General features: G+C 43.5%; 2 protein-coding genes across 6 annotated transcripts in view; one reads left to right on the top strand and one right to left on the bottom strand.

Moving 5' to 3' along the window:
* The first annotated feature begins 393 nt into the window (after positions 1 to 393).
* SNX11 (sorting nexin 11) lies at positions 394 to 9,770 on the top strand. 5 transcript variants are annotated; one of them, XM_074261262.1, is made up of 8 exons: positions 394 to 860; positions 3,664 to 3,806; positions 5,432 to 5,486; positions 5,815 to 5,901; positions 6,307 to 6,407; positions 7,370 to 7,465; positions 7,734 to 7,946; positions 8,207 to 9,770. In XM_074261262.1, the coding sequence occupies exons 2-8, from the start codon at positions 3,796 to 3,798 to the stop codon at positions 8,484 to 8,486; spliced, it is 843 nt and encodes a 280-aa protein (XP_074117363.1). In that variant the 5' UTR covers positions 394 to 860; positions 3,664 to 3,795; the 3' UTR covers positions 8,487 to 9,770. The 5 variants fall into 5 exon arrangements, with proteins under 5 accessions (XP_074117363.1, XP_074117364.1, XP_074117366.1 ...); XM_074261266.1 differs by having other exon boundaries at positions 735 to 860; positions 5,815 to 5,860; XM_074261263.1 differs by lacking the exon at positions 3,664 to 3,806 and having other exon boundaries at positions 717 to 860.
* A 57-nt stretch (positions 9,771 to 9,827) lies between these two features.
* SKAP1 (src kinase associated phosphoprotein 1) overlaps positions 9,828 to 25,858 on the bottom strand; it is a 380,445-nt gene continuing 364,414 nt past the window's right edge. The window contains exon 13 of the mRNA XM_074261261.1: positions 9,828 to 10,071. The gene's annotated coding sequence lies outside the window, so the exon portion shown is untranslated. The remainder of the gene's footprint in view (positions 10,072 to 25,858) is intronic.

The following is a 25,858-nucleotide window of genomic DNA, read 5'->3' as shown; positions in this document are numbered from 1 at the left end:
TTTTTTTGACAGTGCATATGCATGGGTAATTTTTTCCATTATCCCTTGCACTCCCTTCTGTTCCCTCCTTCCCTCCACCCCCTCCCTAGATGGCAGGCGGTCCCATACATGTTAAATATGTTATAGTGTATTCTAGATACAATCCTGTGTACAGGACCGGATTTCTTGTTGCACAGGAAGAACTGGATTCCGAAGGTAAAAATGACCTGTGACGAAAAACAAACACTTTACCAGAGTAGATACTTTGTAAATGTACATCCAACGGAATGCCACGGAGATACAGTTTTGGGGTTTATTTTTTTAAAAGTCTCAACATCTGTTGTGGTTACAGGCATTTCTTTTCTGGAATTTCGACCCACTCTACTCAGTCTCAAAGAAACCCGACTTCCGCCAGATGGATCCTAGGTAACAGAAATCAGAGCCGCAGCAAACTTTCCACAGAAACACCTAGGCGGTTTTTAGATCGTTAAACACTCCACCTCGGTCGTTGATTGGCAGTAGTTAGCAAAAATAGGCGGAAACTGTGCCTGGATTGGTCATTGGCTCTAGATTGAAGTCCTGGCCCCTAAATCCACCTACCCACGTGCGCCAAGCACGTGGGCCACCAGGGTACACGGACTGTAATAGGTGGCCTTGGGAGAGGGCGGAGACCTTTCTCTCCCCTCCTCTCCTCGGGACCCAACCAGAGATCTCAAGTGTGGGGAAGGGAAGGGGCAGGGCGTCTTGGGACTGCTGTAGTTGGCGCGGAGGGAAGCCGTCTACTGATTCCCGTCATGCCCTGGGGCGTTGCGCCCCGGAAGAAGAAGCCGGCGATCCCGGCTTTCGGGCTAGCCGGCGAGGGGCGTAGCCTGTGTCTTCAGGTAAGGGGATTCGGACTCCTCCGGGCCGAGGCAGCTCCTGAGGTTTTTGGGGGCGCAGCCCGAAGTTCCGGGTGCTGCGGTGCAACTGGCGGCTTATAAGGAGTCTCGGGGAGGTGGGGGAAAGGATGCGAGGGGAGGCGTGCAGTCGGGCCGTGGGAGGAGGGAGGTACCGGCCCGGGCATGGGAGGTGGAAGCTGCGGATTAACACGGGGGTTCCGGGGAACGGGCTCAGGGCGGCGGGATAGCTGGGGAAGGGCCGAGCCTGGGTGGTACAGGGAGCTACCCTGAATGCTAAGGGCCGGTTGAAGGAGTGCAGCCTTAGATCAGAGGGTCCGGTGCATCCTCTTCTCTTCCCCTTTACGAGGGCGGAAACGGAGTTTCCGATAGTGACGTGATCTTTCCAGGAGGCCACGTAAAGTTGAGGTTTCCGGGGCGGAACTCGAATCCAGGCCTTTGCGCCAGTCCCGCTCTCCCCTCCACCTCAGCCCGTGCTTGGGGCATAAGGCCCTCCCTCTGGCCGGGCCTGTAACAGCCCGTAGATCTCGAGGCGCAGCACTTGTCCTTTTGGAGAGCTGAAGGAGCAGGGGCTGGGGAAGGGCTCCCCTCGAGATCCCAGGGATTGGGGCAAGGTGTGGGAAAGGCAGGGAAGTTTATCCTCCAACTTAGGTAAAGAACGGAACTAGGGTTTGCAGTTGAGTGCTGAGGGTGGAAGCTGGATTTAAGAGTTAGGAAGGCCCGAGTTCAAATCTCGCTTCAGATACTTAGTAGCTAGGTGACCCTGAGTAAGACTACCCCGGTTTCCCGCTCTGTAAAATGGAGGGGGGGTAAGGAGCACCTACCTCCTGGGATGGATGTGAGGATCAAACGAAATCGTTTTTGTAAAAAGTACTTTACAAATCTCTAATCCTGTTATTAAATATGTTTATTTTTTAAAAAATTGACTTCTATCTCCTATTAGCCTCATTAATGATTGGTGAAGTAGGGAAGAGTATCTCATTCACATTCTAAATATTGATGAGGAAATCGATCCTGATGCTCAGAAAGAAGATCCCCTTATTTTGAGTCATCCACGACTAGGCCTGAGAATCCAGGCTTCCTGACTCAAGGATCCCTCTCCACTAACAATAGAAATCTTTTGAATCCCGCAAATCCCATGCAAGGAACCTATTTTCAAGGCATCTATGAGGGAAAAGGTGGTCTACTGGAGGTTTTGTTGTTCAGTCCTGATGGTCTTCTTAGCAAAGGTATTGAATGGGTCGCCAGTTTCCTTACCAGGTGAATTTTACAAATGAAGAAACTGAGGTAATTAGGACAAAGTGACTGCCCAGGGTCACACAGCTAGTAAGTATCTGAGCCAGATTTGAATTCAGGAAGGTGATTTCCAGTCTAATGCTGTGTCCTCTGTGTCATCTCGCCATCCCTGCTGGAAATGTAATGTTCTCTAAAATACTACAGATTAGTTACAGCTATGGTAGTTTAGAATGGCCCTGCTAGCATCTTTTGTGAAGTATCAACTGATACTATCAGAATCATTATTTATTTATTCTTTTTCTTCCAAAACTCCTGCCATTGGATTGTTGTTTCCTTGGAAATTAGTTATACCATAGAAAATTATATATATGTGTATATATATATTTATATTTTACCATGTTGGTATATATTGGATTACATGCCATCTAGGGGAGGGTGTGGGAGAAGGGAGGAAAAATTGGAACACAAGGTTTTTCTCAGGTCAGTGTTGAAAAATTGTCCTTGAGGGGCAGCTAGGTGGCGCAGTGGATAGAGCACCAGCCTTGAACTCAGGAGGACCCGAGTCCAAATCTGGTCTCAGACACTTAACGCTTCCTAGCTGTGTGACCCTGGGCAAGTCACTTAACCCCAGCCTCAGGAAAAAAACCAAAAAAAAAAAAAAAAAGAAAGAAAGAAAAATTATCCTTGAATATGTTTTGAAAATAAAAAAAAAACTTCAATAAAAATGTCAAGAGAAAATGATTAAAACAATTGTTTATGAGTTTCCGTATTATAAGATTTCATAGCTTGAACTGTTGGTGTTGAAATAAGATAAGATTCTAAGGGAAATAAATGAATGAAAGTTATAAATGTGGCCTAAGTGGTCTAGGAAGAACTTGTGTATATGGCTTTAGCTCATTTCTTTGTGTATAATGTGGAGAACATCAGCAAACCTAGTCCTGTCTGGATAATACAGAAATCTATCTCTACATCTCATGGATCAGTTAAATGTCCTTTTTCCTTTCCTTCTATCAGAAGACCTGCATCTCATTTTTCCTGAGGAGTAATACTGATGGGCTGCTGGAGAAACTGATTGATATAAATAACTAGATTTTGGGTGGTTTGTATCTTATATGAAAAAATAAAATGCAAATATTTCCTTGATTACAGCTTCTAACATGTTATTTACTTTTTTGCTGAGGCAATTGGAGCTAACTGATTTGCCCAGGGTCACACATCTAGGAAGGATTAAATGTTTGAGACTAGATTTGAACTCAGGTCCTTCTGACTTCAGCGCTGGTGCTCCATCCACTGCGCCACCTAGCTACCCCTAACAAGTTATTCTTAACAGACACAAGAGATTTTTTTGTTTGTTTTGTTTTTGAGGAATTAGATCCTATGCCTGTGGCCTGTGTGTGGTGGGAGAAATCGTTGGGAAAAATTGATTGTAGAGGTAGAACTCCCTAAAACATGTGGCGCTGACAAAGGTGGTATTAGAAGATATCCATCCTCCATTAAAATACAGCCATAGGGACATTCTTCAATTCCCAGATAGTTTTTGTTGTTGCTATAGATGGTGCATTAGAAGACTATACTATCTCACTTGTGGGGGTTCTCCTGGGAAAGAAAGATCTGAAGTACATCAATAGTCCTACCAAAAGTCTTTACAAAGAAGAAAGGATTTTCCCAAGATTAATTTGTGCCTATGCATCTGAGGTGAGTCTGCAGGTTCTTTTTTTAGTAAAAATGATTTAATTTCCTGGAGATGTTGAATGATAGATACAGGAGTTTCCTATCTCTTTAGTTTAGACTCCTTTGGAATTTGTTAGCCAAGAGAACACTCTTAAAAACAAATTTTGAAATCAAAAGGGCCTGGGCTTACCTCTTGTAATAGTCCAATCTTGTTATATACCATTCAGACATATCTTTGCTTGTGATGCCTGTCTGTGGAGAAGCTTTCTGGTATATTGGAGAGAGAAGAGCTGTTTGCTCTGCTAATTTCATGGTGCAAATGAGTTTTTTTTCTCTAGAAACGTTAGCCTTGTGTTGGCAAAACATAAAATAGAAGGAAACTCATTACATCCTCTCTTAATGCTAAGGCTGAACTAATAAGAAAATGTGTTTAAAATTAATTGTGAGACTGTAAAAATGAGTGGGTGTGTGGTGGTGGGGAATGGAGGTGGGGTGGGCAGAGAGGAAGAAGATCTTTGAGATAGTCTTGTTTTCCCATGAGCCAGCCTGCATCATTTGTTGGCAGTGCATATTGGCTGTAGTCCGTTTTCATTTCAAGGTAAATTGGAAAGGGAAATTAAACCTTATTGTTTTGGTCTTGAGAGAGAAGGGGGTGGAGGCAGCAGCAAGCGTGGATCCTGTTGGAGAGGTTCTAGGAATAATAAGATTAGTGCTGTATTTTAACAGAAGGTGACATCATGGGCCCCCTTGGACTTCAGCAGCCCTGAGCTGCTGCCTTCATGGTCCCCTTGTCAGAATGGGCAATGCTGCTACAAATGTAAACTTGCTCATCGTAGGAGGCTCAGACTTTAATGAATCTTTACAAAAGGAGTGTAAAGGATCCTGAGCTGACCTGCGAAGCTGTGGGGTGGCTGGGCAGAAAGACAAGCCGGATAGAGCACCAGAGAGGAAATGATAGAACTGCTGGCTCTAGTTCCGAGGAGCAGATGAAGTAGGGAAGAGGGAAACTAGACAGTCATTTTGAGGGCCCATGAGTGCTACTACTGCTGTTCATCTCTACCGAGATGAATCTGTCACTGAGAAAGAATAAACAGGCTGACAGACTTCCCAGAGAGGATCTGACTGGGGCACTGGTGAAAGGACTTTGCTGTTTTAAATAGCCAGGAGGGGGCAGTGTTGGGCTCACTTCTAAAGGCTTGACTTCTGCAGGGCTTCTCAGGAAACCTGTCTAGCCCAGGCACAACTGTCTGAGCTGGCCTCCTGACTGCCTGAATAACAGCTCTGAAAGGCTTCTAGATGAACCTGCTTACTCTGCCTCCTAGGGGCCCACTCCTGGGGACACATGCTCTGGTTTGTGACTGATGTGCGTGGCCTTGGCCTTTGCAATAGAAGAGTTGAGATGAAGTGCCCACCCACAAAACGTGAGATCAGTCTTAGCTCAGAGAGAGTTGGGAAGGGATGTCAACATGTGGGGGCTTAGCTCGGAGATGAATCAACATGGGGAGAGTTCCTACTTTTTATAAGTCGTGAATGCAGAGACTGAGACTTATGTTTGGGCTTTTCTAGACTAATCTCACAGCATTTACAAAGTTTCATTCCAGTCAAAGAGGCAAAGACAGGTAATGATGATTTTTCTTTCTCTTGATCAGATGGTCCCCTCTGATGGGCTCTTCCTATAGGATGCTGGAGAATCAAGAACAGGAGGTAAAAATGTGCTCTCCAGTTTAGTTTCCAGTGGGGAGAGATAGCTGGGAGGTGGAGGTAATGGTTAGGGGGAGGTTCGAAAAATATGGAAATGAAACAGTCATCCACTCCAGTGCAGTACTTTTTTCACTGTAGTCACAATGTAAGGAATTCTGATGAGGCTATAATAAACTCTCCTTTAGCAGACATTGCTATGAAAAGTTTTTTTTTTGCACCCCAGCTTGCAGAGAGGTGTGTTTTTGTATCTCCTGTATGGGAGCTGGCAGTCTCTGCACAGCAGCCTATATGTGATCCAGCAGAAGCTAAGACAAGTATTCTTCTCCTTCAGGAATTGATTACTGTAAGGGTCCAGGATCCCCGAGTACAGAATGAAGGTTCTTGGAATTCCTATGTGGACTACAAAATATTCCTCCATGCAAGTATTGGGGCTGAGAAAATCAGTTATCTGCTAATATGAAATATCATATGGCAGGAATTATTAGCCTTCCTGGCTTTGAAGTCCAGGATTGGGACTTAGTGCTGCCACTAGAAGGTCTAAGGTCTGGGTATACTGGTAGATAAAGTAAGAAAGGAGAGTGATGTTATTGGGACCTTCAACGATTGCATTAAGTGACCTTCATCTCCAACACTTGGAGTCAGAAATATATGAGTTCAAAGCTTGCTTCTGGGCACTTAACATTTCTAAAATGGGAAGGATGGTATAATTGTAATATGAACTGGTGCCCAGGAGGCCCCACTGAGATAATGTTTGTAAAGAACTCTGTGAATTTGAAAGAGTTCTATCAGTGTCAGGTGTCTCTTATAACTGTCTGTCTTCTAGACCAACAGCAAGGCCTTTACTGCCAAGACATCTTGTGTGCGTCGCCGATATCGGGAATTTGTTTGGCTGAGAAGACAACTCCAGAGAAATGCTGGCTTAGTGTGAGTCTCATATGGTTCCTCCTTAGGCCTTGATCCCAAATGCTTATAAGTGTTCTTGGAGAGGACTAGGGGGTCCCAAGGGTCAAAAGTGTTCGAACTTGCCAAGAAGGAGAAGGGAATGACAGGGATATTCTTCCTCAAATAGGGTGTATGTATGTTTGTGTGTGGTTTGGTGGGCAGAACTGAATCCTTGACCTTTAAACCATGAACCTCATAGAGCTGTCATCCAGTTGAAGCAGTGGTACTATGGAATAAGCTTTTGTTCAAACATGCCAAGTAAAATCTGAACAAGTTTAATACTGAAGTTGGAGCCATCAGGCTCCTCCACTTATCTGAAGGGTCGCTGCTTTCCCATCTGTTTGAAATGCAGAAATTGTGAATTTGGAATGCAGATTCCCATTCCTGGGGATTCAGCTAATTAGCTAACTGAGAATCTTGGTTAGAAAGTAGGTGTTGGGTTTTTGGTGTTTTTAAAATGTGAAAGTATTGGAACAATTTTTCCGCATTGGGGTGGCTGGCAGTATTTATCTTAATCTTCTGGTTCTTTGGTAAAAATGAGATAATTTCTTGCAAATTTGATTGACTGCTCATTTATTATAGCCAGAAGTCATGGTTTGTGCCTTCCTTCTATATAAGCTACTCCATTTCACTACCACAGACTATACCCATTAACTGTTGCCTTTTTCCCTAAAACTATAGTCTTAAGGGGAATAGTAGAACTCAAGGTGACAATAAATTGTTTCATTCCTGGAAGAGTAGTCAGATCACATAATCTCTCATTAGTGGGAGCAGTTTAAGAAGATATATCTTCATGTCTAAAGATTTTGGGGTTTACGGTTTTTCTGTGATTGGGAAAAGAAATGGGCAATTTTGAAAACATGCTCCATTAAATGCTAATCATAAAAGAGCTGTTTCTGATTGGTCCAGATGCTGGGATCATATTCTTCTCTCTTGCTCCCCAGGCCTGTACCTGAACTCCCTGGAAAATCTACCTTCTTTAGCAACTCAGATGAATTTATTGAGAAGCGGCGACAAGGTCTTCAGCACTTCCTAGAAAAGTGAGTAGAAATAGCCAGTTGGTCTTTGTATCAGCCAAGATGATGACTAAATATTCCAGGCAAGGGGATAGGGTAGCCTGGTGTAGGAGGAGGAGACAGGTCTTGGCTAGAGTGGGGGAGCCCTGTTCACAGATGTAGAGATGTCTGTGATGTCCAATTTCCTGAGGTCTTGAAGACTCATGTAAGTCAGCAATCCCTATAAGACCCACAGTTCAAAGCAATGCTTTATCTCAGGATGCTTTCTAATCACTGCTGGATCTGGCCATAGAGTCCTGCAGAACGTGGTCCTCCTGTCCGACAGCCAGCTGCACCTCTTCCTACAGAGCCAGCTGTCAATACCAGAGATTGAAGCCTGTGTCCAAGGCCGGAGCCCCATGACCGTAGCTGATGCCATTCTCCACTATGCCATGTCTAACTGTGGCTGGGTCCAGGAAGAGAACATGAGTTCTCCTCAGCTGGCAATGGGAGACCAGCGCAAGAGGTAAGGAAACGTTAGGAGCTAGCAATAAACAGGAGTCAGACCTGAATCAAAGTCTCAGCTCTGATTCGAGCAGTGTGGGCAGAGTACTTTGGTGCTCTTCTCTGCAAGATCAGCTCAAAGAAAGGAGAGAATTCCTTTTACCAGATGAGTCTAAGTTACCTCTCACTGAATCATCATGACTTAGGATGGTGAAGCCTGAGGAGTAAGAAGGCAGAGAGTTTGCTTCCTCCTCACATGCTCACTCCCCAAATCTTTTACAGTTGCTGTTTTATCCGAAAACCTGGTGCTCAAGCCTCTTCATCACCTCTCCAGAATGAGGAGAAGGACCAGTTAACAATGTGGGCTCCTGTAGTTGATCCTGTGGCTTCTCACTTGGAAAGTTCCTCTCTTCCTCTTCCAACTTCATCTTCAAACTGGGACTTTGTGCAGTCTGATGAAAGGACCAGTGCCTCCCAGGCCTGGAAGAGAGTTGAAGAAGATCACCCAGTCCACTCATCTTATGACATGGACTCAGAATCTGGCCAGTTGGAAACGGTCTGAGAAGTGAAAGTTTTGGTCTAAGATGAGATATGAAGGGAGCAGGCCCAGGTGGGAGAGGTCGGATGATCAGCAGTGTGCAGCATCCAGCATGGGCTACCTTCTGGGCAGCCTTAGCCTCACATGGTGGCGACAGCAGTGGCACTGTAGCCTTCCTCTCTTGCTTAGTTGTTCTCCAGCCAGTGCTGACTGTGCTCAGGACAAATTTGAAAGTTTAGGGTCTGTTTTGTCTTAGAATTCCCTACCCTTGATTCCTGAGAACAGAGTTTCTTCTGGTGATTTGTTTATCTGAGTAGAAACACACCCTTGAAATACACTAGCTTTGGGAAATCTGGGTTTTGGTAAGGGGGATCTGAAAATAAGAAGGTACTAGCTTTTGCTTCCTGCTTTGTCTTAATGGCCACCGCAAGTCAGTTGACATCCCCTTGCTTTATAAGTAGATTTGTGTTTAGATTGTTGTCTGTTTGTTTGTTCAAGCCCCTGCAATTGCTTGTTTTGGGAAGTTGTTCTCCTTACCTCCCTGTCTCTTAAATCTGTTGGATAGTTCTCTCCTGTCTCATTCTTCTTGCTCTTGCTTCAGCTCTGTGACTTTTCCTCTTTGTGAAGGGGTAGCAACAGCCCCCTTTGCTGCTGGAGTTTGTTACAGCCCAAATCTTCTGCTACAGTGCTTGGGGTGGGCAAAGGCAGCAGCAGCTTGGTGGTCCTGTACAAAGTGGGGGACTTGATTTTAGCTAGAAGGGCAGAAAACAGCTGCTGTGCCGGGAACTTATGGGTTAATTTGGGGGTGGCAGCCTTGGGCTGAGGCTTGCACTTCAGGCTGGATGTGGAGAAGTGTGACTTTTCCTTGCCAGCTTCATTGCACATCACATTCCCCATATTCCACAATGTCTTTCTTGCTGCATAGTGTTTCTGTATGTTGTAATAAGACAGCCTGTTCAATTCACCAGGGCCAGGGGACTGTGCTTGTTGATGAGAGCTTTGTTTTTTCCCTGTAAGCAAAGGGCTCTAGGGAAAAGGAACAGGATGCCTTTAGACAATGAGGCATTCTGGCCTCCTGCTGCCTCTCCACTGAGAACTGGGGCTGCTTGGGGGTTCTACTGCTGGCTTTCAGCATGGCTCAGCTTTTCCGCTGGCTCTGTGTGGCTGCTTATTCCCTTCTCCTCCCCCTCCTGCGGTCATCATACCTTGTCTAGGTATTCTGTTACTACCAGTGGACACTGTGGGACTGTCATGGCATTTATCTCAGAGTGGAGGTGCTCTGGCCTGAAATAAAATTCAAGTATTTAAGACTGTTGTTGCAATTTGTGTCTAACAAGCTGTGGCGGAGAAGGAGGGAGTCAGGGCTGGCGCTAAGTTACTTTAATAAATCATGAATTTATCAGCGTGGAAATAATGACTGAGAGCTGTGCCCGGCAGCTCTTCCTCATCAGGCAGGGGAGTGCAGTGTGCAGGTTAACCACTGGTGAGAGGGTGTCTTCCTAAAAGCTTGGCCCTCCAGCTCTTCTCCCAGGTCTCTGCATATACCTGCTTAGGTATAATTTACTTGATGCTGCTTCCACCCTCACTGCTTGTCTGGAGGTGCCAGGTGCTGAAAAAGAAATAAACTTGATCAACAGGCAGACGGGCGGCCTTGACTGCTCCCTATCCTTTCCTTCTTCCTTCCCTTCCCTCTCCATGTTGCAGCATTGTGGTACAAGTAGGCAACAGTAGCAAGTAGGCGATTGCCTACAGAGGCAAATCCAAAATGTCAAAAGAAGTTCATTTAAAAGGACAACAACAACAACGAAAATCACATACACAACCCTTACAAAAAAACCTGACAGATGCTAAGCTAATGGCATCCGCTCTACCGATTGGTGGGGATGGTTCATGAATATTAATAAGTCCAATGCTCCAAATGGTGCAGCTGTGAACCCAGCTGTGCCTGAAGCTCTCTGATCTCGAAACTTCCAGACATGAGCCGGAGGTGGTCTGTGTCAATTCCCTACTCAGCCAAAAAACAGCAAGCTGGGTTGGTCGTCTTCTGTTCCCCACTTTTTTCTCCAGGAGCTGGCATTCAGCTCCTAGTCCTGCCAGCAGGGTGGGCTGATGGGACAGCAGGAGCTGGAGGAAGACAAGGAAATTATTTTTCCCCCCCTGACTTCCATAGTCTTTTTTAATGACTAATTAGAGTCAGCATACCAGCCATGAGCATGGCTTCAGTCTAAGGCTGGCCAAACATCCTCCCTTCCTTGGATAGGAGGGAGGCCTGAAGTCTCAGACCACTGACAGGGGAAGGATGTCTTATAGTAGAATTCCTTTAAAGGGGAAGCTTTTAAGTGCTAAGATAAGCCTGAGCTACAAGAAAATAAATTCATTCCCCCCCAAAAAATAACAAAACAAAACAAAAAGCATTATTTGCCCCTTCTTTCAAGGTATCACTGATTATGTTGTATCTACACATCCATAAGTTTGGCCAAAGTGACTGCTGCTCCTTAAGAGGCTGAAGGAATGAAAGCTTGCTCCTTGTAACCAGAACCAGAACATATTCTAGGACTCATTCCTTTCAGTTATGATCTATCTGCTTGGCTTGTTACTTTTTGTCATCTAGAAGACACTGAGTTTATTTAAAATACTGGTTTCCAAGTTCTATATGAAGTGAAGGCGAGTCCAGCAGAATCTCTACATACTGATCATAACTGCAGAGATGGTGGGGAGGGGAGGAGACTGAAGCAGAGTGTTGATCCAAGATCTGTGGTTTCATAGATGAAAGGGTTTCTCCATATGAACATAGAGGAATTGCAGATCAACCATTCGTGTAATAATAATAGCATTTCTATAGCAACTTAACGGTTTGTGAATTGCTTTACATAGGTAAACTCATTTGATCCTCCCAACAATCTTGTGAGGTAAGGCTTATAAAAGGAGGCTGAGATGTTATGAACTTGTCTGGGGTCACCAAGCTGGAACATGTTAAAGTAAGCATTGGACTCCGTGTCTTCCAGACTTGAAGGCTACCCTTTCTGTCTACAAGGTCGTGTCACTCATTCCTCCACATATAAAGGAAGGAAAAGAGATTCAAAGATGGAAGAACTTTTGAAGATGAGAAGGGCACACAGTGCAAAGTCATTTTCTTTGCTAGTTGTATGGTTCTATTTTGTTAAAGGGTTTTGGGGTAAGTTTTTTGCCCCTTATTTGTAGGGTTTTTTCCTTGTTGTTGATAACAATATTTATAACGACAATAAACTCCAGGGTTCCAGATAGTGTGGGCTCCCACAGAATAGATACTTCAAAGTTATGCAATTTTAAATTAAAAAAAAAACAAAAACCTCCCTGTTCAAAACAATCCTCATCCCCTCCTGTACTCCCTTTGAGCATTGCTACCAGGTCATAGGCACCCTCCTTTTTCAGCAGCTAAAGGATCTGCTTCTTAGCTTAATTTTAGGTAACCATGCCTTAATGGGGACAAACACAGGGAAAGCATTTTCATTTTTTAAAGATCTATGTAGACATCAGACTAGTCTGCCTTTGATACATGAATCTGTTTATCTGTAGCAGAAAGTGATTTTGCCATATATTCCCAGCAGCAGGGGTGGGTGGAATGGTGGGGGCAGGAGTGTCCAGGGGCTAGTGGTGGGGATGGAAACGGACCAACTTAGCCTGCCTTCCAGAGGCTGCAGGAGCATTCATGAAGGACTGGAGTGGCATCTGTGGATTTATGTGTAAGCAGCCAGCTGAGACATAGCAAAAGCCAAGCAGATAACTACTGCAGAGTGAGATAACCACTTCCTTCAATCAGGCGCTGGGCACTGATCCTAGCCCCACTCCTCCCCCCCCCACCTCCTGCCAGCCTGAGGTCAGCTCCACGGCAGACACAGAGACTGGCTCAAGGTAACCTTTCTCTCCTCCAGCTGTGGCTCTGCTTGCTCTTCCCTCTCTCCTCCTTAGCCTGCAGCCCTCGGTTGGCCTGGCTCCATTCCCCACTTTGGAAGCTGTCCAGCCCTCCTTCCTTCTCATCCCCCTCTACTCGGAGAAGACCTGGCTCTGGGGCTGCTTCAGTAATCCCCCTAGTCAGAGCTCAGCAGTGGGGACCTAGACGCCAGCCATGGTGTCTGCTTATGAGAATCACATCTAAGGGGGGATGCTTCCAATTGCTCAGGCAGGGAAGCCAGGGACCTCAAGCCTCAATATGTAATAAACATGAAAAGGCTTATGTGCAAAAGAATGACAAGCTCTGCAATTTTTAGAATGGTGAAGTGCTCAGGGTGAATAATTTCTCTTCCTCTTCACCCAGGAGATAGCTTACTTGCCTCTACCATCCAAGGAGGAAAGAAACATGTAGCATTTTCCCTGCCAGTGGAAGGAGGTGTGAGTGATGTGAGCAGCAGCAAAAACGGAATATGAGAGATAAAGATTTTGAGATCTCTGGGCAGTGTTACCAGCTTAAATCCCAAGTTCTCATCGGTTCCCTGCCTTTCCACTTATCTTAGAGCTAGGCTAGTTAATACTTAGCACTGTCCTTATTTTCCCCTTGGTTTTGAGAACTTACAGGCGGATGGCTTTGCTTAAAAATAGTTCTTGGCTCTGGTCAGTGGCAAATAGTTGACAAAGCCCTCCCTTCCCTCCTTGCCCCCCCAATAAAGGCTCTGTCCAAGTGAACTCTTTTCCTTACCCTCCACATCCGCAAAGTGGCCAATTCATTTTGGGCCCATGGATGCATAAGGCACCTGACCCAGGTCTCTCCTGCAGCAGGCACAGAATGGCAAGAGCCAGAAACAGGGCTGTGTTGGATGCAGTGCAACCTGCCTGCTGTAAGCTACGAGACTTAGATATATTCTACCAATTAGGACACATCTGTTCAAAATGCTAAAAGGCGGGTACTGTCTCTTTAAGAGCCATCCCACTCCTCTCCTTGAGTGATGAGGGCTGGGAGCATGAGGGAGTCAGATGCTGATTAAACACTCCTACCGCAGAGCTCTGTTAGAAAATTACTGTAATTATGATCCGGTCCCAGCAGAGGGATGAGTTCCAATCCTGCTAATAACCCTTCCAGGTGCCTCCGATCCTGGGCCTGTGGGAGCCCAAGTTGTCAGAGCTCTGGTGGGGAGCGGGCTCCACAACCCCTCTCCTTTCTGGCCTAACGCCCCAAAGGACAGCACCCTCACTGGCCGTCCCCTCCTCCCCCAGTGCCAGGCTCCAGGCAGGTGTCAGCTCTCTCTTAGTTGTCTTTTTTGACTGTCTACACCACGGGCTCCAAGGAGACATCTTTGAATAAGCCAGTATCAGAGCAGTCAGGAAGAAGGAAATCTGTCTTGAATCCCTTCCACTCTGCCTGGGACCACCACAAGGGCACCGGCCCCCACCCCTGACTTTGCACACTACCCACTTTGCCCCAACCCCACCAGGCCACGCTGCACCAGAGACAAGGGGAGCAATTCTCCCAGTTTGGAGCTACCTCTGCTCATTTCCGTTCTAACCCCAGGCCCAGAATTACCTTCCTGGGCTCATCTTTTAGAGAGGTCTGCTATAATAAGGAAGAGGAGCCATGGTGTGTGCGTGGGGAGAAGGGAAGGGGTCGCTTAATGCAGCTCTGCAGGCATGAGAAACCGGCTAGAATATGTATGCTAAATATCCGCAAAGACTGTGGTCCCTAGGAAACAAAACAGCCCAAGTCAGGGGTGAGGTAAGGTTAAAATGATGTCACCAGGCAGGCTCATCTGGTCTGTACCTCTGGAGCAAGGGGATTGGCTGCTGTTTTGTTGTTTTCTTTTGGAGCCACTGGGCATTTGGAGCTAGATTGCTCCCCACGGCTAGGAATGGGAAGACACTGACGCTTTATGGTTTATGGAGCATTTCATTGGAGCCTCACCACCCTGGGAGGAGGAAGGAGAGGAATTTTGTGGATGAGGAAGCTGAATCTCTGTCTTGCCCTTGGTGACTCAGCTTAAACGTCAAGGGCAAGATTCAAACTCAGGCCTTCCTGACTACCTTGTCCACTCCAGCACTTTACCATAAAGGAAGGAAAGGATGCCAAGGGAAGCACAGCTTGATGCTCTCGGTTCTGCCTAAAGTAGGGCTTGGGCCACTGATTGGGTTTTACTGTAGTCTAAGAGCCCTCTGTTAAAGGAGGCAAAGATCTTTGGAGGTTGTGCCTTCCTGCCATACTCCTCTATAACTATCTCCATCTCACTCTGAGAACAGTAACCTAATCAATATTACCATTGCTTCTGTCCTTGGATAGAGCACCGGCCTTGGAATCAGGAGGCCCTGAGTTCAAATCTAGATTCAGACACTTCATAGCTGTGTGACCCTGGACAGGTCATTTTAACCCATTTACCCTCAATTTATCTCAGAAGGAAATGGCAAATCACTTCAGTATCTTTGCCAAGAAACCCCCAAAAGGGACCACAAAGAATTGGACAGGACTAAAAATGGCTAAACATTAGAATTCTTTTTTTTTTTTTTAACCCCCGAGGCTGGGGTTAAGTGACTTGCCCAGGGTCACACAGCTAGGAAGTGTTAAGTGTCTGAGACCAGATTTGAACTTGGGTCCTCCTGAATTCAACGCTTGTGCTCTATCCACTGCGCCCCCTAGCTGCCCCTAAACATTAGAATTCTTGAACACAGGAACTATCTTGCTTTTCTATTTGTATCCTTAGCACTTAATAGTGCTTATCACAGAGTAAGTGCATAATAAATATTATTATTATTTTTTATGAGACTAAGTTTCTCAAGGGCATCTGCCCCTCCCAGGCCCGGACCTGCTCTATTTCTGACCTGGAATGGTTTCTCCCTTCTTAGGTGAACCGCCCTTCCCAAGGGTTCACCCTATTGGTTCCAGACTTAGTGTGGATGCCCAATTGGCACCCTGAGTTCAATTATTTTATCAGCTTTAGCCTTCCTGGGAGCAGGGCTTGCTCCAGGCTCATTTATCCCTTCTCCTGTTCAGATTTCCCCTTTCCTCAGAGACTGGCATTCCAAACGGACAATCTTTTCAGCACCCACTTAAGGCAGCCCAATCCAGAAGTGGGAGAAGCCCAGGCTCTTTCAAATGCTCCCCTGTTGATGATTTTGATAATGAAGTCAGAACTTAAGTTAAACTATTTTTTAGCCATTGCTACCCACCTGTCTTTTCAATAACCTTATTTTCTACTGGTTAAGTGTCTGGGAAATCAACATACTTGGGACAGTCCTGTGGCAGGGAGAGTTTACTGTGGAGTCTTGCCTGCAGCCTGGGCCTCGGAGGCACTAAATTAATATTTGTCGACTAAATAAATAGTGTATAGCTGAACAAATGAGCGGATAGGCCAGCTTAGTTCAGGGCTAGCCATTGTCAAGTGCCTGATTTGGGACCTAAGTTTTGGCTGGGAAATGTTTATGGATGACTCGATGTTCCCATGTGGGGGACAAAAAGGTGGCCAGATGCTTGCAATCAGGTTGAGAGTCTCTCCAGTGGAACCAGATGTCTTCTTTGAGGACCGGTACTAGAATCCTCTTGGAAATCACTCCTGCCACAGGAGGCAAGGAAGCAATGTACAGTTGCCCAGCTCTACAAAATGATTCTGTGGCACTCTGCCAGGCACAAAGGGGAGGCTGGCTGGGATGGGGTCCCCATTAGGGAGCTTAACATATACACACACAGCTGCTGTAAACCAGCCAGTCCCAGAAGCGGCCTCCTGCCAGGGACACCAGATCTTCCTCAGAATGGTCCGGCAGCAAAGAAAAGAAACCCAAGTTGGCAGGGTCTATATTAAGAGTCAAACCCCATGGAGGGGGGAGTTCACCAGAGGTGATAAGCTAAGCCCAGTGGTAGTTCTAGGTAATATCTTCAGCTCTACTGCTCAATGACTCAATCCCTGGGCAAATCCCTTTCATGATACTTCAGTTTCCCCAAGACAGCTATATTTCTGAAAATTTTCTTAAAGTGTTTTTTTGTACAGTTTTGAAAATGTTATTGTCTCAGAGAGACTTCCTAGCTGTATGACAATGCCTCAGTTCCCTCATTTATAAAATCATCTCCTCGGTATTATTGGGAGGATCAGATGAGATATTTGTAAAGCATTTAGCACAGTGTCTGGCACATAGTAAATAATTGGTATTATTACTATTACTATTATTTATCCTTTACTAATGTTGGGAGAGTAAGAGGCAAAGTCATCTGACCCTAATGCCCCCGGGAACTTTGTCCTATTGCAAGAGAATATATAATCACGCTTCTGTGTAGACTTTATATTTGTTTACTAACTAGTGCACCTAAGATCACTGACTGATGTGGGATCTGAAGGGACTTTAAAGCCCATTCAGGTCAACCCTCTCATTTCACAGATGAAGAAACTGAATCAAAGAGAGGTCAAATGTTTTATTTAGTGTTCCACAACTAGTAAATGGCTACAATAGGATTGAATTTAGGTTTTTCTAACTGGAAGCTAGGCATTCAGTAGATAATAAAATGCTGGGCCTGGAGTCAGGAAAATTCATCTTTCTGAGTTCAAATCTTGGATTCAGACTAGCTGTGTGACCCTGGGCAAGTTACTTATTTGCCTCAGTTTCTTCATGTGTCAAATAAACTGGAGAAGGCAAAGGCAAACCACTCCCAATATCTGCCAAGAAAATCCCAAATGGAGCCACAGAGTTAGACACGACTGAAAATAAGACCAGATCTTTATGCATTGTGCCATCTAGGTGTCATTTTTCCCCTCTGGCAGAATGCTCTTAGGGGGCAAAGAATATTTTCTTTTTGTCCTTATATGCCCAGCATACAGCACAGTCTCTTGAACATAATAAATCTTAAAATTTGCTGAATTGAGCCAAACCCTCTACTTCTTCTCTCTAATAGCTCATACATGTAAGACCTAGAATCTGAAGAAATCAGAAATTCAGTGTTCCTGCTTTCTTTTTCTTATTTCCTCTCTCTGAAGAATCCCATTATAATGAGCTCTCTTTTAAAGTCTGGGAAACACTGGGATGAAGCCACAGAGAAACCAAATTGAAGCATCTCATTACAAACCTTTCATTTTGCAGATAAAGAAACTGAGATTCAGGGAGAGAGGAAGTGATTTGCTCAAGATAGTTGTTCTGTTGTGTCCAACTCTTTTTGACCTTGTAAACCATACTATCCATAGGGTTTACTGTCAGAAGATACTAGAGTGATTTGCCATTTCCTTCTCCAGCTCATTTTACAGATGAGAAAACTGAAGTAAATGGGGTTAAGTGACTTGCCCAGAATCCCTGTGTGAACTCAGGGCTTTCTAACTCTAGGCTCAGTGCTCTATCCAGTGAGCTGCCTAGCTGCCTCCTTGATCAAGATTAGATAGGTACTAATTCAAGTCTACAAATGTATATTAAATGCTTGCTGTATACAAGGCTCCATGTTAAGTACTGCAGATAAAAAAATTTAAAAAATATTTTTAGATGCAATAAGACTTTGAAATCCAGAAAGAGGGGGTTAAATTGGCAAGTATGCTAGATTTACAATCAGAGAAACTGGATTTAAATTTTGGCTCTACTATTTATTACCTGTGTGACTTTGGACAAATCACTTAACATCTCTTTAGGTCCCAGTTCTTCACCTGGAACATGAAGGAATCGGACTGATCATTTGGTCTTTAAGGCTTCTGCTTTTAAATTTATGATCTATGATTCCATGAAATAATGCAAGGTGAAAAAGCAGAAGAAATGAATACCCAGTGAACTGTATTGTACCATGCCTTACTCCCACCAGTTTTCAAACTATGATCCAATCAATTCTACTGCTGCTTCTGGATGGAGGTGTAGCACTCTAGTCCCTCTTGACCTCACTCACAATCCCTGTAACTTTCTGGACCAGAGTGCCTGTCTCTGACTTCCACTACCCTATGTATATTGTTTGATCTTCCTGGAATGAAGCTTCTTGAGGGAAGACACTGTCTTTACTTTTGTTTTTGTAACTCCATCCTTTACTTTAGCTCAATGCTTAAATGCCTTTATGTCTTCAATGAATGTTTTTTTTTAATTCATTCATTCACTAGTAAGGAATAACTGATGGAAAAGATAGTGCAACATTCAAAAGAAAATAAATCTTTTTTTCTAAAAGTGGTGTGACAACTTTTGAGATTTGTGTTCTCTATCATGTATAATGAACAATCTCTATTTAATTTCTTTTGCTTCCTTTCCTTTGGGAAAAAGAATACTTTTTGTTTTTAATGCCACCTTGATTTCTGAACATATTCCATCATCAGAAAGCCATTCCTTGTAACAAAGATTAAACACAACAACAAAGGAAAAAAATTAGTTCAGCAAATTCAACCAGCATTTTGCCTTGTATCTGAAAGTATATGAAACATTCCTCACCTATATCACCCAAATTCTGAATTAAGTGAGGCAAATATATTGTCTCAACTATTTTCTGTGCTTACTCTATTTGGCATTGTGATGTTGAACATAGAATCTAGCTTTATGGGTTTAGGGAATTGGGATTTAGCAAGAAGATAGTTTTCTTTTTCCTGTTAAGGGGGTCAAGTCAAGATTTAAAAATTTCTGAGAGATAAAAAGATACATGAGGATAAGAAAAATGTGGCAATTTAGGAGATTTCACAGTAAATTACTCATGTCTAATTTTCTCAGCCTTGAATGTAGCAGAGGTCATTTAGTCCCCCCCAAAAGTGGGGGGAATAGTCATCTATTCTAACGAGAAGGTCATAATATAGAAAATGGAGGTTCCAGAGATTACATGAGTTGTCCAACACAGCTAATTAGGGACAAAGTCAGACTTTGAACTCTGGTCAGTCCCCTGACTCCAAAAACAGCATTATCCCCATCCTGCCATGGATGACCTCAGACAGCTGCCTGAAATTAAATGATTTGTCCATGGTCACACAAGTGATAAGTGTTAAAAGCTAGATTTGACCCCAGGTTTTCCTGATTTCAGGTCTAGCATTGTTGCTATCATGGCATGCTGCTTTTAACAAATCTCGAATATTACTGAGCTACAAGTTTGAGGCAAGTTTTTCCTGTTGAGTGGCTACACACAGAACAAGCAAATCAAAGGGAGGCTCCAGAAGTCTGAGTTTCTGTTACTCTCACACTGTAAATCTCCAACAGCAGGTCAAAACCCACCTCCTAGGACTAAATGTGTATATTAGTTTGTCGAAGGCAAGTGTATATTTTTGTTGATTTAAAAAAGGGGAGCTTAGCCCCCCTCCCCCCCAGAAAATTGTGAAAGGAAGTAGGAAGAAGAGAGAGAAAAAAATCCCAACCATCTACCCCACCCTTCTCTTATTTCACATGCTGGAGCAATTAGTCTAGATTATGAAGCCATCTTGCATGTAATGCAGTTAGTTAAATGGTGTAATGCACCAGTTATCCAGTTAGTTGCAGGCAGTGAGGTGGTGATTTAGTTAGTGGAGTCAAATAGAGTCATGATAATCTGATTATTGGGTTGCAATCTGGTAGCAATTGGCTAAACTGATGGCTATCAGTCTGAGTGGGCTGCAATGGGTGGGCTGGGATTCTGGGTAGAAAGACTGTGTGGGAGCTGTCTATTCCCTCCTGATGGTCCCTCCTCACCACTCCACCCTGACTCCCCCAGCATCCATAACAAGACTGGAGCCTTCTCTCAATAGATATTTTCTTTCAGAGGAGGTCCATCCAGTAGATAGTGTCCACTCTCAACTTTTGCCAGCCTTTCCTATATACAATTCCACCTCTATTTCTCTTCAAGATTCTCCCTCTCCCCTCTTTTCTTGAATGTTCTTTCTTCCCTCTGAGGTCTTCTGGGATTCTTAGCTTTTATTCAATCTTTTCTTTCAATTTTTTTTAACCACCTTCTCTATAAAACCTTTTCCTGATTTCATCCCCTTTCCCATTACTTTGCATATATATATATGTATATATATATACATATACATATGTATATATATACACAAATATATATGTATATATATATATATATATATATATATGTGTGTGTGTGTAATTAAATTAAAATTCACAATTATTTAACTGTTTGCCATGACCTCAGCATGCTCTAAGCAAGGCTCTGCTTTGTTGTTGCTGAAGTTATAGCTGACAACCTCACTGAGGATTTTCTTAGCAAAGATATTGATGGTTTTTCATTTCTTTCTTGAGCTCATTTGATAGATGAGGAAACTGAGGCAAGAGGAGCCAGTAGGTATCTGAGGGCAGATTTGAACTCGGGTCTTTCAGGTCTTCCCCATACTCTGTCCATTGCACTACCTAGCTATCTGCAAGATTCTGGGGACAGAAACAAAAATGAAACAGTCCCTGCCTTCAAAGAGTTTACATTCTACTTGTTTATTTCCCCTGTAGTATGCTCCTGTGGGATAAGGCTTCTTCAATTCTTGTTGGTTTGAAAAAATGTCAGGGATTAAGCTAGTGGCCAGGATCAGGATTGTGGTAATATTCTCACTATCTATTGATCTGACTTGATCTAACGAGTCTTCCTATTAGGTCTAGCCTAATTTCTTTTATAGGAATAGTGACTAGCCCTGGGATTTCATTAGTCTAGGGAAGTTCCTGGTGAGGAAACTTTCTATATCAGTATAAGTCAGCACCTAAACTAGAGTAACAGTGTCATTCTGAGATCTTATGTAAGGATTCCTGCTGCATGTTGACTTAGAAAACCACACACTAACATCATCTATGTCTTATTGTATTTTAATTTATTTTGTCAAACTATTTCCTTTTGATCAGATTCAGGTGGCTTTAGGAATATTACAGGCTTCAGCTTCCTGTTGACACTTTTTGACTTAAAGCATTGAAAGATTAATAGACTTGTACAGAATTATACTACCACCACCAGTGGGTATCAGAGGAGGGACCTATACCCCAGATTTCCTGGATCTAAGTCAGTTTTCTACATTTTTCATCTTTCTTTTTCAGGCATTTTTTCTTTTTTTTGTGATGTGGTAGGGTAAGGAATAGGGCCAACAACTTCATTTCAAAGCAAGGATGTCTTTATATGTTTAAAAATTATTGACGATCTCTCACCCCCAAGATGCTTTTGTTTATGTGAGTTATCTATCAATATTTACCATGTTAAAAATGAAAAACATTTTTAGTATTATTATGAAAATAGTTTTGGGGTCTTCTCTGGAAACCAAAAGCATCTTGGGGAGTCTCAAGGGATTGCAATTTGAGAACTCCTAAAGTTAAGCAGAATATAGGAAAATTCAATTCATTTAGCCCTTTCTTTTTTCCTTTTTTCACTCAGTTCTATTTCCACCTTTCCTAAGGGCACCTCTGAAAAGCAGAGGTTAGAAGAGCAGGCTGGATTTGGAGATGCCATTATATATGGATCAGGGCAAGTAGTAAGTAAAATAGATACAGAAGCCTGAATTTATCTTCCTGAATTCAAATATGGCCCACTGTATGACCCTGGGCAAGTCACTTTACCTTGTTTGCCTCAGTTTCCCCATCTGTAAAGTGAGCTGGAGAGAGAAATGGCAAACCACTCCAGTACTTTACCAAGAAAACCCAGAATGAAGTCATGAACAGTTGGACACAATTGAAAACAAAATTATATGAAGATTAGAAGTTCAATCTTATTTTACAGATGAGTTGAGGGTTGAAGAAACAAATAACTTGCAAGAAATCACATGGATGGGAGGCAGGATTTGAACTCAGGTCCTCTGACTCCACTATGTGAAATTAGAAGACTTTGTTATACTTGCTCCTAAAGTGGAAGAAAGTTGCCCTCTTTGATAGAGAGTGGATTTGAAAGATGAGTGGAGGGAGGGAGAGGATGTTAGACTCTGGAAGGTTCATCTGACTAATAGCAGTATGACATACTGCAATCTTTTTAGTCACTGCAGTTTGAGTTGCTCCTATTTGCAGGGAGGGTCAATGGTCCCTCTTCTCACCCCACCCCCACCCCCACCATTTTTATGTCACATTCTGGGGTGAATTGTTAATAGCTACTGCCACCTAGTGGCCTCTCCTCCTGCAGCATTCTTGGCACAGAGACCCCAGGAAACATTGCCCCTCTGGACCCTTTACATTTTGCTAGGTATAGAATGGCTGAGTGATAGCAATGGAAGAAGCCTTGAAGATCATGGGTGAGTCTTGGTCTCTCTGTCTATCTCCCTCATCCCTTTCCCCCCATCTCTCTCCTCCTTTTCTTCCTCTCTTTCCATGTTTGTGTCCTTCACACATAAAACTGAGCTTAAACACACACACACACACACACACACACACACACACACACACACACACACACACACACACTGGAACTACTACCAGCCTAAAACCAATATCCTGAAGTCCTTCTCCAAAGTAGGGGAGCTGGAGGCTCACTTGCTGTGTTCCATGACAATGCTCTTCAACTACCATTCCCAGGGCTGAACCCAAGCAAGACACTTCAGGGAAAAGTTTTCAGACTATCCAACTTCCCCATGTTTCAAAATGTAATGTGTAAAGAGGATGATGTAACTGGGAAGGTATCTGCTAGAGGTTTAGGTGTACCAGGCGATGGGAAAAGAGAACACGGAAGATTGATTACTGATAGTTTGCTGTTGACCAAAGTGCTTCTTTCCTCCATTATCTCCAGGCCCTCATTGCCACTGAAGCCTCTGCTGCCAGGGCTGCACACAGCTGGACGGTGGAATAAAGGAGCCTGTGGAAGATGCTTCAGTCTGCCAGGAGGCCAGTCCCCGTAGGGAGCTGTCCACAGCAACTGCCATTTCAGTGAGAGCCAGAAGCCAAAGAAGGAGAAACCAACAAGAGGTAAATGAAAGGAAACCAGCTTCTATCCAGAAGAAGGCATTCTGGGCTTCCTCCGGCAAATTTGCCACTTTCTCTGCCCGCATCTTTCTTTCCTACCTGTGAGAGAATTTCCCTCCTGTTGGGAAGAGAGTATGGGGAAATGGCTGGAGCAGACACAGTGCTGTTGTTAGAAAATGAAATCTGGCAGTGCTCGAGGTGTCTGGTTTTGTTGTTTAAACGTTTTAGTTGTGTTCAATTCTTAGTGACCCTATTTGGGACTTTCTTGATAGAGATACTGGAGTAGTCTGCCATTTCCTTCTTCAGTTCATTTTACAAACCTAAGGCAAATAGGGGAAAGTGCCCATGGGCACACAATCAGTGGTTTCCTTCTCTAGCTCATTTTACAGATGAAGAAACTGAGGCAGAGTTAAGTGACTTGCCCAGGAAGTTTGGAAATGGCTGAGGCCAGATGTGAACTCCTTCCTGATTCCAATTCTGGCATTCTATACACTCTGCTTTTAAATTAGATCAGCCAGCAACTTCTCTTCTTCTTCTCTGTTACAATTCTCATTCTTCCTTCCTCCTTTCTTTACTCTTTCTCTCTGTCTCTGTCTCTCTCTGTCTCCCTCCCTCCTTCTCTGTCTCTCTTCCCCCTTCTTTCTGTCTCTGTGTCTCTCTTTCTCTCTGTGTCTCTGTGTCTGTCTCCATCTGTCTCCCCTCCCCTCCATCATCTTTCTTGTCCAGGATGGAAGTATAGCAACCTCTTATGGACCTGATAATACTGATTAATTTCTCTACTTTCCCAACTTGGATCAGTTAACTTCTCCGTAGTCAGTTTGAAGCCCTTATTCCTCTGAAACTCACCATACTGGTGCTAAAATTAGTATAAATACCTGATCAACTTTAGCTTGCAATTCTTGAATTCAAGCTTTTCCAGCAGTGGAGACTGCTGGAGAATTCTCCATTATACCCAGTTCTTTGTTTTAATTTAAAGGAACAAGGAGCGAAATAGAAAGAGCACTAGATTCAGAACCTGAGTGCCAAGGTTCAAATCTTGAGTATGACTTTTATTACCTTAATACTCTCTCAAGGACTTAGTTTCCTTATCTATAAGATGAATGGGTTGTATTAGAAAATTTCTAAGATTCCTCCTATATTTAAATCCAAAATTCTATGAAAATTCCAAGAAAAGTAGCTCAGTGGAGAGAGCAACAGGTCTGGAATCAGGAAGACCAAGAGTTCAAATCTAGCTTCAGACATTTTCTAGCTGAATATTTCTGAGTTTCATCCTGTTTGCTTCAGTTTCTTCATCTGTAAAATGAGCTAGAGAAGGAAATGGCAAACCAACCCAGTATATCTGTCAAGAAAACCCCAAATGGAATCATCAAGAGTAGGATGAGGAGTCAGACATGACTGCATGAAAATAACAGGAAAGGTAGGGTTGTCTGATAGCACAATGGGGCTGAGGGGAAGAGAGGTTAGGATGGGATTTGCTTTTTTACTATTTCAAATCCCATTTATTACCCTAAAAGGGCAGATTGGAGAGGACACATACTGTGGGTCCTTGAGGGGAGGAAAAATTAAAATTTGCTTTTGTGCAATAAAAGTTGAAAAGAAATTATTAATATTCTCCCTGCTCTCAACTCTTGCAGATATTTTGCATCCTTAATGAGGCAGTCTGTTTGGGTGTTGTTCAATCTTCATTCTCAAAGAGGACCCCTCATCATGAGGGTGATGTCTCAGCTCTGCCTCATTTAAATGTGATTCATGATCAAGCCAAAAAGGTGGATGAATAAGGGCCAAGTCTTGGGTTCCAATGTTGCCTCTGACCTCTTACTACGCTTAAGTGACTCTATGGGTATCACTTCACCTTCAGTGCCCCCAGGCAACTCTTTGATCGTAAGGTTAAAATTTAATCAGCTCTGATGGACCGACCTCAGGTCCATTCCTCACTGCTTCCCCCTACCTCCAAATTCAAGTGTAAAACATTTTTAGAAAATGTGATGTGATTGGGAGTCAGAATATACAGTTCAAATTCCTACTCTGTCGTATGGTGACCTGAGGCAAATTATTGACTGCTCTCTCAGGTCCCTGCACTCTGTTGTCTATAATTCTTTGAAAGAAGTGAATGAGAGAATGAGTTCTGTCAGTGTACATTCAAAAGATTTCCTTAAGAAGAGCACGAAGCTCAGAGCTTGAGCCTTCTTTTTTTTTGGGGGGGGAGGAGGGAGGGTTCTATTTTATTTTATTTTTTACATGTATATTAACTTTTTAAATATACATTTTTTATAAAGTATTTTGGGAGAGAAAAATCAGAACAAAAGGGAAAAAGCACGACAGAAGAAAAAAAATTTTAAAAAGTGAACATAGCATGTATTGATATACATTCAATCTCCATAGTTCTCTTTCTAGATACAGATGGTATTTTTTTATCCAAAATCTATTGGGACTGCTTTGGATTTTGAAGAACTAAGTCTTTCACAGGTGATCATGGGACAATCTTGCTATTACTGTGTACAGTGTATTCCTGGTTCTGCTTTGAACCTTCTTTGGAAAAGGATAATAGAATCACAGATCTGGAGAAGGAAGGGGCTGCAGAGGCTAGTCCAGCCCCCTTCCCTTATTTTTACATATGAGGAAACTGAGGCATAGAGAAGTTATGGGATTTGGCTGTCAACAGTAAGAGGTAAGGTTTT

The sequence above is a fragment of the Sminthopsis crassicaudata genome, chromosome 4, assembly GCF_048593235.1.
Source record: "Sminthopsis crassicaudata isolate SCR6 chromosome 4, ASM4859323v1, whole genome shotgun sequence".
Taxonomy (NCBI): Eukaryota; Metazoa; Chordata; class Mammalia; order Dasyuromorphia; family Dasyuridae; genus Sminthopsis; species Sminthopsis crassicaudata.
This window is presented reverse-complemented; position numbering and strand designations above follow the sequence as displayed.